General features: G+C 43.4%; 1 protein-coding gene across 2 annotated transcripts in view; it reads right to left on the bottom strand.

Moving 5' to 3' along the window:
* Positions 1–5,597: 5,597 nt before the first annotated feature.
* DBF4B (DBF4 zinc finger B) overlaps positions 5,598–16,484 on the bottom strand; it is a 41,666-nt gene continuing 30,779 nt past the window's right edge. For both annotated transcript variants that reach the window (XM_044298210.1, XM_044298211.1), the window contains exons 10-13: positions 15,785–15,907; positions 11,172–11,265; positions 10,973–11,082; positions 5,598–8,649 (exon numbers count right to left, since the gene is read on the bottom strand). In XM_044298210.1, coding sequence (XP_044154145.1) covers positions 7,131–8,649; positions 10,973–11,082; positions 11,172–11,265; positions 15,785–15,907 — 1,846 coding nt within the window. In that variant the 3' untranslated portion in view covers positions 5,598–7,130. The remainder of the gene's footprint in view (positions 8,650–10,972; positions 11,083–11,171; positions 11,266–15,784; positions 15,908–16,484) is intronic.

Below are 16,484 nucleotides of genomic sequence, written 5' to 3'. Positions count from 1 at the left end.
AGACGGATCCGCATCCGGATCAGTCTGCAAATGCTGTCCGTTTGCATGCAGATTGCCTGATCCGGCAGGCAGTTCCAGCGACGGAACTGCTTGCTGGATTAATCTGCCGCAAGTGTGAAAGTACCCTAAGGCACCAATGCTAACCACTGTGCTACTAGCCTGTTAACCCCTTTTTACCACCTGCATAGAAAGTACTCCCTCACACATAGCCCTAGAGATACATATGCTGTGTAACACCCCTCGCAATTTTCTTTTCTACTGTCTAGACTAGGGATGCTCAACCTGCGGCCCTTCAGCTGTAGCAAAACTACAATTCCCAACATGCCCGGAAAGCCTACAGCCAAGCATGATGGGAGTTGTAGTTTTACAACAGCTGGAGGACCTCAGGTTGAGCATCCCTGGTCTAGATAGTGATATAGCTGTATATTTCTATGAATATAGTAGGTATGGATGAATTAAAGGTGTCTGGGCTGCTTCACTATCAGTTAACTATTCCAGTATTGGGAAAGGAAGGGGGCAGGGAGGCTGCTGAGCATGAATGCAGAAGATGGAACAGAAGCTTAACCAGCAAGGGCACTACTGAGAGGAAAATGCACAAACAAAAATATATTTTTATTGCATGTAGATTGCCATATCTCATTTGATGTGCCCTATTTGTCGCATAGAATTTTTTTTTCTGGGATAACCCCCTTTAACCACTTAAGGACAACAGGTTTATACACCCCTAGTGACCAGGCCCTTTTTTTACAAATCGGCACTTCACAACTTTAACGGTTTATTGCTCAGTCATGCAACTTTCCACCCAAATGAATTTTACCTTCTTTTCTTCTCACTAATAGAGCTTTCATTTGGTGGTATTTCATTGCTGCTGACATTTTAACTTTTTTTGTTATTAATCGAAATTTACCAAAATTTTAGCAAAAAAATGACATTTATATAAATTTTTCTCTAAATTTATTGTTCTACAGGTCTTTGATAAAAAAAATATGTTTGTAAACTCTATAAGTTTTATTTTTTTACCCAAACTATGGTACAAAAATGTGAATTTCCGCTTTTTGAAGCAGCTCTGACTTTCTGAGCACCTGTCATGTTTCCTAGGTTCTACAATGCCCAGACAGTAGAAAAACCCCACAAATGACCCCATTTCGGAAAGTAGACACCCTAAGCTATTCGCTGATGGGCATAGTGAGTTCATATAACTTTTTATTTTTTGTCACAAGTTAGCGGAAAATGATGATTTTTTTTATAATTTTTTTTTTCCCTTACAAAATCTCATATTCCACTAACTTGTGACAAAAAATAAAAACTTCCATGAACTCACTATGCCCATCACAAAATACCTTGGGGCATCTTCTTTCCAAAAGGGGGTCACTTGTGGGGTAGTTATACTGCCTTGGCATTTTAGGGGCCCTAATGCGTGAGAAGTAGTTTGAAATCAAAATGTGTAAAAAAATGCCCTGTGAAATCCTAAAGGTGCTCTTTGGAATGTGGGCCCCTTTGCCCACCTAGGCTGCAAAAAAAGTGTCACACATGTGGTATCGCCGTACCTCAGGAGAAGTTGGGCAATGTGGTTTGGGGTGTCTTTTTACACATGCCCATGCTGGGTGAGATAAATAATCTCTGTCAAATGACAACTTTGTATAAAAAAAAAAAAATGGGAAAAGTTGTCTTTTAGAGAGATATTTCTCTCACCCAGCATGGGCATGTGTAAAAAGACACCCCATAACACATTGCCCAACTTCTCCTGAGTACGGAGATACCACATGTGACACTTTTTTGCAGCCTAGGTGCGCAAAGGGGCCCAAATACCAATGTATCTATTAGGAGGGCATTTGGATTCCAGACTTCTTCTCATGCTTTAGGGCCCCTAAAATGCCAGGGCAGTATAAATACCCCACATATGACCCCATTTTGGAAAGAAGACACCCCAAGGTATTCCGTGAGGGGCATGGCGAGTTCATAGAAGTTTTTTGGCACAAGTTAGCAGAATTTCTTTTTGTTTTTTCTAACAAAGTCTCCCTTTCCGCTAACTTGTGACAAAAAATATAAATTTTACATGAACTCGCCATGCCCCTCACAAAATACCTTGGGGTGTCTTCTTTCAAGATGGGGTCACATGTGGGGTATTTATACTGCCCTGGCATTTTAGGGGCCCTAAAGCGTGACAAGAAGTCTGGAATATAAAGGTCTAAAAAATTTTACGCACTTGGAATCCGTAAGGGGTATGGTGAGTTCATGTGAGATTTTATTTTATTTGTCACAAGTTAGTGGAATATGAGACTTTGTAAGAAAAAAAACAAACAAAAAAAAACAAACACAACAATTTCCGCTAACTTGTGCCAAACAAAATGTCTGAATGGAGCCTTACAGGGGGGTGATCAGGGAGTCTATATGGGGTGATCATCTCCCTGTCATTGATCACCCCCCTGTAAGGCTCCATTCAGAGGTCCGTATGTGTTTTGCGGATCCACGGATCGGATCCGCAAAACACATACAGACGTCTGAATGGAGCCTGACAGGGGGGTGATCACCCCATATAGACTCCCTGATCACCCCCTGTAATTCTCCATTCAGAGGTCTGTATGTGTTTTGCGGATCCACGGATCGGATCGTCTGAATGGAGCCTGACAGGGGGGTGATCACCCCATATAGACTCCCTGATCACCCCCTGTAATTCTCCATTCAGAGGTCTGTATGTGTTTTGCGGATCCACGGATCGGATCGTCTGAATGGAGCCTTACAGGGGGGTGATCAATGACAGGGGGGTGATCACCCCCCTGTAAGGCTCCATTCAGACGTCCATATGTGTTTTGCGGATATGATCCATGGATCCGCAAAACAGATACGGACCTCTGAATGGAGCCAGCCTTACAGGGGGGGTGATCAGGGAGTCTATATGGGCTACATGTCATTAATCACCCCCCTGTAAGGCTCCATTCAGACGTCCGTATGTGTTTTGCAGATCCGCAAAACACATACGGACGTCTGAATGGAGCCTTACACGGGGGTGATCAATGACAGGGGGGTGATCAGGGAGTCTAATATGGGGTGATCAGGGGTTAATAAGTGACAGGGGGGGGTGTAGTGTAGTGGTGTTTGGTGCTACTTATTACAGAGCTGCCTGTGTCCTCTGGTGGTCGATCCAAGCAAAAGGGACCACCAGAGGACCAGGTAGCAGGTATTAGACACTTAACAAAACAGTGTCTAATATACCTGTTAGGGGTTAAAAACAAAACAAAAAAAAACCTGCATCTACAGCCTGCCACGAGATGACGCCAATCGGCGTTAGTGTGACCTGGCAGAGCCGCAGCATTGACGCCGATCGGCGTTAGCGAGACGGGAGATGGTTAAAGGGTTTCTATCACCTTGTTTTGATATAATTAGGCTACTTTCACACTTGCGCTTGATCGGATCCGTTCTGAACGGATCCGATCATATTAATGCAGACGGAGGCTCCGTTCAGTACGGATCCGTCTGCCTTAATAACTTAGAAAAATTTCTAAGTGCGAAAGTAGCCTGCGCGGATCCGTTCAGACTTTCAATGTAAAGTCAATGGGGCACGGATCCGCTTGAAGATTGAGCCATATGGTGTCATCTTCAAGCGGATCCGTTCCCATTGACTTACATTGTAAGTCTGGACGGATCCGCACGCCTCCGCACGGCCAGGCGGACAGCTGAACGCTGCAAGCAGAGTTCAGCTGTCCGCCTGGCCGTGCGGAGGCGAGCGGAGCGGAATCTGAACGCCGCCAGACTAATGCAGTCTGAGCGGATCCGCATCCATTCAGACTGCATCAGGGCTGGACGGAAGCGTTCTGCTCCGCTCGTGAGCTCCTTCAAACGGAGCTCACGAGCGGACAGCAGAACGCTAGTGTGAAAGTAGCCTAAGCTATCAGACACTAGCGATCCGCTAGTGTCTGCTCTACCAAACAATGCTATTATAATACAGACACGCACGGCGCAGGCGCTAGAATTCGTCCACTGGCTGAGGGAGGATCGCATTCCAGAGGAGATGGGCGGGCTGGAGGGACGCGCTGGGCGGCATTTTGTGTGAGTAGACCGAGCCTCTAGGTGCTGAAAAGACGCCCCCATAGCACCTAGAGGCTCATTAGCAGATCAATAAAAGTTCGTTTTTTTTAGGCAAACGGCTGCACACAAAGGTATTATAATAGCATTGTTTGGTAGAGCAGACACTAGCGGATCGCTAGTGTCCGATAGCTAATTATGTCAAAACGAGGCGATAGAAACCCTTTAAGGCTACTTTCACACTTGCGTTCCTGTTTTCCGGTATTGAGATCCGGCAGAGGTTTCCATTTAGTCCTCATGCATTCAGAATGGAAAGAGATCCGTTCAGGATGTCTTCTGTTCTGTCAGCATTCGATTTTGTGACCGGACACAAAACCGCTGCAAGCTATGATTTTGTGTCCGCTCTTAAAAACAGAGGAAAACAGATCTGGCACTAAAAAACAATAATGCAAGTCAAAGGTGACAGATCCGTCACCCATTGACTTTCAATGTATTTAGTGACTGATCCATTCCTCCCCCCTTCCCCCCCAGTTTTGATTTCACACAACCGCATCCAAACGGAACCGATGCACATGGAAGTGCAAAAATCAAAACGATCCATTTAATTCCAGTATGGAGATCATCTGCCGGATCTCAAAACCGGAATTAACAATACAAGTGTGAACTTAGCCTAAGAGTACAGATGAGTGAAGCGAGCTTTGGACGCTATATCTGAAGCCGCTTCGTTAAAAAATGTGTTATAATACTGTACGGAGATTCGTCTCCGTACAGTATTAGAACATATGGGCTCCGATGAGCCGAAGCAAGCTATTCATGAAGTCGCGCGAGACTTCGCTGAATAACTTCAGTAGTTGATTATTACAGGTGAAAAAACACTTCAAAACTTGGAACCAAAACTTGGCTTTGGTTCTGAGTTGTACCAAGGTTTTTCACTGTAATAATCAATCACCAAAATTGTTCAACGAAGTTGAGAGCAAATTCGGCTCATACATTTTAATACTGTATGGAAACGAAACTCCGTACAGTATTATACATTTTTTTTTTTTTTTAGAGAAGCGACTCTGGATGTAGCATCCGAAGCTGCTTCGCTCATCTCTACCTAAGAGTGTAGAGGTGATACATGAACGAACCATATAGGAGCTGCCCGTAGTACTGCATGCAATTATTCTGTCCCTGCTGTTACCATTTCCCAGATTTGCTGATACACAGTAGTCAATCACAACCAGCAGAGAAATCATGGGGGGGGGGGGGGGGGGGGGGACCAACAGCCTGAGCGTTCATCTTATTGTAAGGGGAGGGGGGGGGGGGGGTCCAGGCATGTGCCCTGCGGCTCCTTTCTTTGTCAGGGTCTGACATAGCCGAGCACTGCCAGCTCCATAGACTTTGAAGAGCGGCAGGGCGTATGTGTGAGCACCGCTTTCCTTCTAGCGATTATGGGGGTTGCAGTGAAGGTATTTACTATTTATTGGCCTTATTGTCGATGAATGTTTTGTGGAATAACCAGTTAAAAACAGGTGAGTACTTTACTGTCACAATGAGTTTAAGAGCAATCTTCTGAAAGCAGCAAAGAGAAAAAAAGTGAAACAAGTTTTTATTTTTATAAAAAATAAAACAAAAATATTTAAGTTACAACTTCACATTATAGATTGAGGTGGATAACACAGACTGACATACATATACAAAAGAAACCTAGTATAAATCACAGTGGTGACAGCCAGAGAGCAAAAGCCATCCATATACACAGGATTATACAAGACTTTAGAAATACCTCCATCTGAGGAACAAAGACCCACATAAAGACTAGGGCGTCATGTAAACAAATCTTTTGGCGACACCGTATTCCAGTCTTAATAGCTTTATACAAGAGAAACACAATCATACGGAAAGTACTTGAGTATAAAGAGGAAGATGGCCATCTGGTTACATGCCTCCTGTATCAGTTATCCATCCCTGGGAATTGGTAAGCCGGCTCATACAGTAATATATTGTGTAGAAAGTACAGCTTCTGCTTTGGATAGATTTACATCTACAATATGTGGATTGGTTTACACTGTAGACTAGATAGAAACGGTTTGATATCTGTACAGATCGGATGTAACAGGTGTCTAGGTCACTAAGCATGACATCTGGGTATGAGGGTCAGGTGGCAATCCTCCCAATAACAGGATAGGTTCACATGACATCTTTTTGGAGGAGGTTTGAGGCAGATTATTCAGCCAAAGCCAGAAGTTGATTTGAAAGGAATCAGAAATATAAAGTATTGGAAGGCCTTCCACCTCTCCTTCCTGCTAGATCCTCTCCTGGCTTTGGCTGGAAAACCTGCACGAAAATCCACCTCAAATCCTCCTGTAACTCTGTGAACCTACCTTAATAAAGGTTTAATGTAAAGCGGCAGATTTGCTGGAGAAAGTTCTGCATATACGTGAATGTGGAGGTAGTAAGCGCATGGATTTCTGCAGACACCTTTCAGATGAATAGGACAGTTTCAGGAATGACTGAATACAGATAGGCAATATACCCTAACACTTAGATGGTCAGCTTACAGGCTCTAGCCCTTGACTCATACAAGATTAAGACTGTCTGCCCTTCTAAACACTATAAACGACCAGGTGAAAGGTACGTTTCATCTAGAGATCAATGGTGTCTTGCCGCATAATACAGACATATTAATTATGACAGATATTATAGTTTGAGCCATCATGAGCACGCAACTTAGTTTTTCAGATCTATTCATGGGAGGGGGATTTAGACTTGAGATGTAAATTTGCCTGTTCCTGAAGGCTGTGCAGGTATAGGATTTGTCTGAAGCGTCTTCGTTCTTGGCAGGATCAGAAGGTTCGGCATTTAAACTCCAGCTAGAACTTCTCTATGCCATTAAGAGTCATTAAGATGCACTTAATAGCTGTGGGCAGAAGCAGAGGGCTCACTAGCTCATCCATCCCGGAAGGAGCAGGGGCGGGGGAGGGGATAGCAATATAGAGAGCTAGTGTAATGGACAAAATGGGAGAAAGATGAACACACAGGCTAATAAGCTATGCAGAAACACGAACAGGTAGATGACAAGATACAAGGAAATGATGGCACCAATCATCAATCTGTTTACCCCTTCACGATGCCACCCCACTAAGATAAATATCATAGGACGTACGTGACAGGGTTACAGTCGGTGTAGTACCGGGGGACCCCAAAGTTTGCTCATGAGCCAACACTGAGCAGAGCTGTTTTCCATACAAACTCTCATCCAAATTAACCTGAGCAGTTCTTAATTCTCCAAAATGAGCAGTCTGTTGAGGGTTACTGTGCCGCTGAGACACAAGCTGCGAATCCCAGTCCGATTCTGATGAGTTTTCATACTGTGCAAGCTTAGGGTTGAAGCAGAGCGTGAGGGCAGTGCCTTCGCCCTCGGTTGTTCTGTTACTGCGATCTCTATCTGCCCAGTCACTAAACACAGGGACTGTTGGCTGGTTCATAGAACCGGGAAGCTGGTGAAATACCCACATAGGCATTGACTGGCAATGTAATGGCTGTCTTTTTGCAGGAGGCTGACATGGAGACAAGCAGTGCTTTCGCTTACCTACACACCAGTCTGTAGTGGACACCATTGGCTCTGTCTCTTGTGAATCAACCAAATTGCCCAAAGGTTCAGTACTTTGTGTAACAGTCACATCACCTTCTGTACCTGGATGCCAAGGTGCCAATGTCAACTGGTCTATGGATAAGTTGTTACTTAGTTCGGTTTGTACCTCATGTGCTGCATTTACCAGCAGCTTTTTTTGTGTGGAAACCAACATAACATGTTGTCGATGGTCCACTGCAGGCTCCACTAGTGGCACCTCTGCACCAGTAACTGGATCCAGATGATGTACCGTGCACTCACTTTCACAAGCCGGCCCTCCAGCACTGGGCATAACATCATCTACCAGTAATTGATTAGTTTGGTGAGGAGCAGCACTAATTATTAGTGGCTCTAGATGTGCAGAGATAATAGGATCTCCTAGTACTGGTTCATTAGATGATCCATTAAAGCCACCCTGTGCCAGTGCATGAAGAGAATCTCCTAGGGCATTGAGGAATAATGGTTGTACCGATGTATTCTCCATGGCCAGCTCTGGATGCTGATCGAGAACATGAGCTGGGGGTATAACAAGCGACTGGACACTGTACATGGAGGTTAGCCCCGCTTCCTCTGTGTACCAAGAGACCTCAGTAACAAGTCCTACATGGGACGCCTCCCCTGCCTCAGCTAAGGGAAGATCACACTGCACCAGTGCATTTGTTGTACTCAATGTACATTGGAGTCCATCTTCTTCAACAACTAAATTCTCCGGTAAACCCCCATTGTATTCTTGTTCTGCATTTATCACTGTGTTTTCTACTGGTAGATCCCTAGACAACGGGCTGTCCATCACCATAGAACATGTTGAATCTTGTTTTACATGTTGTTTCTCTGGTAGATCCAGGTTGTGCTCCTCAGTGGGAAGTTCTAAGCTGTGGGCCACGGATTGTTCTTTGGATTCAACTTGTCTGTGCTCCTCCTTTAACAAGCATTTGTCCTCTGTTAGTGCAGGTTCCTCTACACTTTGTGCTGGGGCTCCATTGTCACTTTGCTCTTCCCTGGGTTTAAACCTTAAAAAGACAAAATAATTTATATATCAATGCATCACCCAATAATAAAATCTCTAATTCTATTGTAGAAGTCACTCGAACTTCTCCATCAGGGGCCGAACATTCAGGCACAAGCTTTCCCAACACTGAACCCCTCAAGAATGGTAAATGTTGGGTGATGCTTCATATTCCTGTGCATGAATATATGTACTTCTGTATTCTAAACCAAAATGTATTACACTGAAAGGACATGCCTGTATAAAAGGGCACATTTACCAGTAGTTGTGCGACGTACAGCGGCATCACTACAGCATTGTGAAAATTCTGTATGTTACATCAGACAATTTAGTAGAAACATGAAGCTCTTCATGACAAGGTACAAAGTCACACAGGTCATTATTCAGGCTGGAAGCTTCTAATTCACAGGTCCCCAGGACACTACAGGGGGTTGGATTACTGATAAAATCCTATTTCTGGAAGTACGCCTCAGTTGCCAGTGACAGAGAGGTTGCTTGGATCTGGGCTGAGAGCCATTGGCTGTGGAGTGTGGCCAAATAAGTAATCAGGACTTTGAAGTGGTCTAGCTGGAGGAGGCAGAATCTCAGAATCTTCAATGCACAATGTGCAAAATCTGCAGATTGCTGGTTGTTTTGAAACTAAGTGTATATACATACGGCAGTGTAGCCTATATGGATTTTCATGCAGTTTTCGCTACATTTCTTCACCAAATCCGCATGCTTTACTTGCGATCTTGTTGTGGACTTGCCCCAGATCTCCACCGAAAACCCACACAAGCAATTGACATGCTGTGGTTTTCAACATCCACATTGTAAATTAATTTCTGCATCGTGTACATGAGATTTTGAAAATCATATCTATTAGCTAGTACCAAAATCCTTGTGTCATATACACTGTGTGCCCACACGCCAACACTCCCATAATTTAGCAGTCTCCGTATTGACCACATGTACGCAAGAAAAGTTAAAAGGCGTTATCCAGGAATTAATATTGATGACCTATCCTCGGGATAGGTCATCAATATCAGATCGGCGGGGGTCCCTGGTGTTAGAAGAGACTGGGCACCCCGTGAGCGCTGTGGCCTCTTCCTAAGCCGTGTGACTTCACCATTCATCTCATCAGCTCAGCCCCATTCAAGTCAAAGGGTCTGAGCTGCAATACCAAGAACAGACTATTTACGATATACGGCGCTGTGCATGGTAAGCGTCCCTGGGAGGCCGCTGAGCACCGCAGCTTCCTCGAACCGCTGATCAGCGGAGGTGCCAGGACTCAGACCCCCTGATGATGTGATATTAACTTATCCACAGAGTAGGTCATTATCAATATTATTTCCTGGATAACGTGTTATCTGTTGGGTTCATTAAAGATCACAACCGTATCCATTTTGCAGTCCACAAAACACCAAAAGGCCATCACACACTTTGTAGTTCAATTAGAACATGTCCTATAGGCATTTTTACATCTAATTTTTTTTGCGGGGTGGACATCCTGTGTGCCGTCCACATTTTTTGCAGCGTCCTAAAAATAAATAGGTTTAGGTGCCTTATATGAAATTTCACTTACAATGCAGCCAATAGAGGAGGAGGTAGGAATCCATTAAAGAAAGATAAAATGGAAAGTGATTTCTTTCTACAGGAGGAGATGCACTCAACTAAATGCCAAGCTGCACAAAGACAGGAGGAACAAGTCACACTCCCAAATAGTGCTGCAATGGTACATTACCTTGCTGAATATGCAGGAAACTAATTACATAGCACAATAATGGATTACCTTAACTTTTTCTCAATGTCTAGGAACACAGGTCTACCCAAGTTTTTATATATATATATAAATCCGCTCAAAAGGAAAACTATATTCTATAAATGCAAGAATTGAAAGCACATCTCCATCTACACACTTGCCATTGGTCTGGTAATACAGTATTTTCCATTAAGATGCTACATGTCAATTCTTTTCATATAAGAAATATCCACCAACACCACACATCTAGCAACTGTATATAGTGCCCTATGTCCACATTGTTCAACTATTCCCAGCTAAAAGCAAATAAATTACATCTTAAAATCTCCTCTCATTTATTACCTTGCTTTGGAACATCAGCCTCTTTCCTGTTTACCTCAATAAAGGCCCCAGAGGACAAAATAAATCTTTAAGAGCCTATCAATGTGTACGTCAGATAGTCCTGTATTCTAAAAAAAGAGCTCTAAAATGCTCCTGCCGACATCGCAATAAGCCTTCAACTTTCTAGAAGCTCAGACCACTGAGCAAAAACTTGATAAAGCAAATGGGCAATGGACCATAAGATGAAGACATTGTGAGCACTTACCCATGAGGCAATGGAACAAAGTCACAGACGATATCAGATGTGATGTCATCAATGAGTCTGTAGTTGGAGGCATTGAGAGCGAAGAGGCAGTGCTGCTCGCTGATCAGGTGCTACGGGAAGTGAAGGGACAAGCAGTGTGAGATTTTGTACCGATACTTTCCTGTCTTACCTTCTAATGAGCGCATAACGCTCGTCTTACCTCGCTAAGCTTTGTGTAGGTCATCTGGCAGCACTCACAATATCCACTCTTCTCCCAGTTCTGTGGCCTCTCTCCGTCATCCTTGTCCTGTTCCCTAATAACAGAGGGGAACATGAGATAATATACACAACTGCATTTAAAATGCTGCTTCCCGACATTCCTAATATTCAGCAGGGTGTCATATCCAATAAAGTTAAAGGGGCATCCCGGTTGTTAAAAGATATCCCCTAGCGGCAGCTCATACATGTCACTCCATTCATCTCTTTAGGAGTTCCAGAAATAACTGAGCACTGCACTCGCCGGTCTCTGGAACTCACAGAGTTGAATGGAACAGCAGTGCGCATTCTCAAACTGCCACTCTGTCCATTTCGGGGGGCTCCGATGGATACGAGGTACCTGTTCTCGTGATCGGTGGGGGTCCCAGTGGTAGGATCCCCATCAAATCTAATAGTTATCCCCTATGTGGCTAGGAAAAAAACTTAACAACCAGAATACCCCTATAAAACAATGTGCTACCATAAAATATATATATAATTTTTTTTAAAAAAAGGGAACCTGTCACCTCCCAAACACGTTTTAAACCGACATCATTACCTTACAGTAGCCCCCAGTGTGTTCCTAATCATGTTTTTCATTCCTCCACTTATTAAAACAGCGTTTTCTACTGTGTTTTCGCTATCCTCAGAGTCAGCTTGAAGTCAAGGGGGCAGCGGCCTCCTTGCTTCAAGTCAAGCTAAGCCTGCCCCCTACCCGTCCTCCCTTCACCGCGTTTGACATCCTGTGAGGCTGGATGCACGATGGAAAAGCCCGGCGCATGTGCAGAGAGGAAAGCGGCCGGGTGAGTGCAGGAGTCGGGATCGCGCAGTGAGAAGGAAAGCACCGCGCATGCTCGAGACTTGTGCGATCCCAGGCTCACAGCTGGATGTCAATCACAGTGAAGGTAGGACGGGTAAGGGGCAGGCTTAGCTTGACTTGAAGCAAGGAGGCCGCTGCCCCCTTGACTTCAAGCTGACTGAGGATAGCGAAAACAGATTAAAACAGTCTTTTTATAAAGTGGATGAATGAAAAACATGGATTAGGAACACACTGGGGGCTACTGTAAGGTAATGATGTCGGTTTAAAACGTGTTTTGGAGGTGAACGGTTCCCTTTAACATCCAGCATAAAAACTTGCCTCCGCAAAAATGCTGTGTCCGCCTCCAGAGCAGAATGGACGCAAACTGATGCGTTCTTTTTTTTTTTTTTTTAAATATTTTTTATTATTTAATGCACATTTAACCACCCCAGGACCGCCTAACGCAGGATTCCGTCCTGGCAGCGGCCCTGTCATTCCTCCTGGAGGCGCCCACAGGCACACACAGGAGCGCGCGTTCACAGGAACCGGAGGTAGACGAGTGGATCTACAGCCTACCAGCGGCGATCATTCGCTGGCAGGCTGTAGATGCGATTTTTTTTTAACCCCAAAAACGTATATTAGACGCTGTTTTGATAACAGCGTCTAATATACCTTCTACCTGTTGGTCCCTTTTGCTTGGATCGACCACCAGAGGACACAGGCAGCTCTGTAAGTAGTACCAAGCACCACACTACACCCCCCCCCGGTCACTTATTAACCCCTGATCACCCCATATAGACTCCCTGATCACCCCCCTGTGATCCATTCAGACGTCCGTATGTGTTTTGCGGATCCGCAAAACACGGACACCGGCAATGTGCTTTCCGCATTTTGCGGATCCGCACATTGCCAGAACTATATAGAAAATGCACAAGAATAGGACATGTTTTATAGGCTCTACAAAAAACGCAGTGTTCACCCGATCAGGCCTCATCTTGTGCGCACACTTGCGTTCAGTCCGCCCCACCGCAGTGACAATTTTTATTTTATGATCACTGCAAAAACACCGTAAAATCGCTGCGGCGCTATAAAAAGATCACTTTTGAGGGGCATGGCGAGTTTATAGAAGATTTTTTTTTTTTTTTGGCACAAGTTAGCGGAAATTGATTTTAATTTTATTTTTTCTTACAAAAAGTCTCATATTCCACTAACTTGTGATAAAAAAATAAAATCTCACATGAACTCACCATACCCCTCATGGAATCCAAATGCGTAAAATTTTTTAGACATTTATATTCCAGACTTCTTCTCACACTTTAGGGCCCCTAAAATGCCAGGGCAATACAAACACCCCACAAATGACCCCATTTCGGAAAGAAAACACCCCAAGGTATTCGCTGAGGGGCATATTGAGTCCATGAAAGATTGAACTTTTTGTCACAAGTTAGTGGAAAGGGAGACTTTGTGAGAGAAAAAAAAAAACAAACAAAAAAAAAAAAACACCACACAACAAACAATTTCCGCTAACTTGTGCCAATAAAACAAAACAAAAAATTATATGAACTCGCCATGCCCCTCACGGAATACCCTGGGGTGTCTTCTTTCAAAAATGGGGTCACATGTGGGGTATTTATACTGCCCTGGCATTTTAGGGGCCCTAAAGCGCGAGAAGAAGTCTGCAATACAAAGGTCTAAAAATGCCCTCCTAAAAAGGTACTCATTGGAATTTGGGCTCCTTTGCGCACCTAGGCTGCAAAAAAGTGTCACACATGTGGTATCGCCGTACTCAGGAGAAGTTGGGCAATGGGGTGTATTTTTACATATGTTTTGGGGTGTATTTTTACATATACCCATGCTGGGTGAGAGAACTCTCTCTAAAATGACAACTTTGTATACAAAAAAAAAAAATTTAGAGAGGATATTTCTCTCACCCAGCATGGGCATATGTAAAAATACACCCCAAAACACGTTGCCCTACTTCTGAGTACGGCGATACCACATGTGTGACACTTTTTTGCAGCCTAGGTGCCCAAATTCTAAAGAGCACCTTTAGGATTTCACAGGGCATTTTTTACGCATTTGGATTCCAAACTACTTCTCACGCTTTAGGTCCCCTAAAATGACAATAAATACCCCACAAGTGACCCCATTTTGGAAAGGAGACAGCCCAAGGTATCTCGTGATGGGCATAGTGAGTTCATAGAAGTTTTTGTTTTGTCACAAGTTAGTGGAATATGAGACTTTGTAAGGGAAAATAAATAAATATCATAATTTTCCGCTAACTTGTGAAAAAAAATAAAACGTTCTATGAACTCACTATGCCCATCAGTGAATACCTTAGGGTGTCTACTTTCCGAAATGGGGTCATTGGTGGCGTGTTTCTACTGTCTGGGCATCATAAAACCTCAGGAAACATGACAGGTGCTCAGATAGTCAGAGCTGCTTCAAAATGCGGAAATTCGCATTTTTGTACCATAGTTTGTAAACGCTATAACTTTTGCGCCAACCAATTAATATACACTTATTGCATTTTTTTTTATCAAAGACATGTAGAACAATAAATTTAGAGAAAATTTTATATAGAAATTTAGTTTTATTTGAAAAATTTTACAATTGAAAGTGAAAAATGTCATTTTTTGGCAAAAATTTTGGTAAATTTCGATTAATAACAAAAAAAGTAAAAATGTCAGCAGCACAGCAATGAAATACCACCAAATGAAAGCTCTATTAGTGAGAAGAAAAGGAGGTAAAATGTATTTGGGTGGTAAGTTGTATGACCGAGCAATAAACCGTAAAAGTAGTGTGGTGCAGAATTGTAAAAAGTGTTCTGGTCATTAAGGGGGTTTAAGCTAGGGGGGCTGAAGTGGTTAAAGAGACAACGGAAGGCAAAAGCCACATATCACTAATCATAGCAAAATGTGCACAAATATTTTCTATGTCAAATAAATCAATGACAAAACCCAATATCATTTTGGAGATATGAGAACAAAAGTTGAAATTAAAACCCTTCCCACCACCCACCTTCCCTAGCCCCCTAGGATGTCTGTTATTTCATAAAAATTTCCCACACTTTACTAATTCAAATTCAAAATGAAAACCTAGGTTCCTCCACATTAAAACTGATGCATTCTGAACGAATCCTTATCCATTCAGAATTCATTAGGGCAAAAAGGATCAGTTTTGGACTGTTTGTGAGAGCCCTGAAACGGATCTCACATATGAAAGTAGCCTACAGCCTGAGAAAGTAGTGGGATACTAAGTTTTATTCTGCCAGGTTCTGCTCCTGCAAGTGCCCATGAGGCAGTGTTTCACTGTGTTCAACTCACCCCCTTTACACTGTGGCAGCTGTAGTGTACTCCTCATTAGATGCTACATCTGTCACTGCAGTACGCACTTCACAGGGAAGCTCCACCTCCAGTGCACTTACAGGAGCAGTGCCTGGCCGAATAAAACTTCATAGTCACACTACTCCTGATAAATGAACCAAAAAAGTATGTGTGTCCTGCTCTTCTCATCAACTACTAATGGCAGACTCCCTTTCATGGCTCAGCTCTCGTGTCCAGATACCCACATGACATACTGAATGTGCAGATGCAGTGAATATACAGCTTCCCCCAATGCATATGCACATAATAATGAAAATGGGGTATACTGCAGTACCATGAAATATTAGCAACATTGGGATTATTCGGAGATAGGTAAGGGGGGAGTTTAATTCTGAGGAGGGCTTATCCAGCTGGGTTAACCCCCTTTGAAAAAAAACTGCCTGTAGGACATACCCTAGGTCTCTGTCTTTATGTGTACTGTTGTTGGTGCGAGCAGTTTCGAAAGGACTCCTGTCTGAAGAGATAAAGGAGCACTCGGGGAAGTTGGAGAAGGAGCAGTGGATTGGACGGTATTTTCTGCAAAAAAGGAGCAGATAACAATATTAAAGACAAGATTATGACTACAACAATACCTACAACAGACATGTCCCACCAACCTTAGCAGTTCTCTTTGTCACATGTCCCAGGTGATATATCACCAAAGGCAGGAGATCCATGGATTGTATAAAGAGAACCTGTCACCACTGTTTCGCTTGTGAAATGGACATAGGCTTGCATTCATACATGAAAAAACTGGCTACTTTTGTTGCATGCGGTTTTACCACAACTGCATTATCAAATAAAAAATAAAAAAACTCAAGTTGTGTCAAAAATACATTCAGTTTTGCCATGGATCAGCAATGGTATGGCACTGCTGGATCATGTGAATACCGAAAATAAAACTTGAAGTTGCAATACCAACTAAAACTTTCATGACATATCAATTGTTTATACCATAAATGTCTGACAGGAGTACAGGCAGCACCTATCTAATGGGAGACACAAAAAGGCATGTCTGTGACTAGATGCTGGAGGGCCAGCCAAAATGAGGGCCGCAGGTTGTCCCTTGCCTAGACCATGTTTCTTAACTCAAGACCTCAACAGATTTTAAAGA

Source organism: Bufo gargarizans, chromosome 6 (assembly GCF_014858855.1).
Source record: "Bufo gargarizans isolate SCDJY-AF-19 chromosome 6, ASM1485885v1, whole genome shotgun sequence".
NCBI lineage: Eukaryota > Metazoa > Chordata > Amphibia > Anura > Bufonidae > Bufo > Bufo gargarizans.
This window is presented reverse-complemented; position numbering and strand designations above follow the sequence as displayed.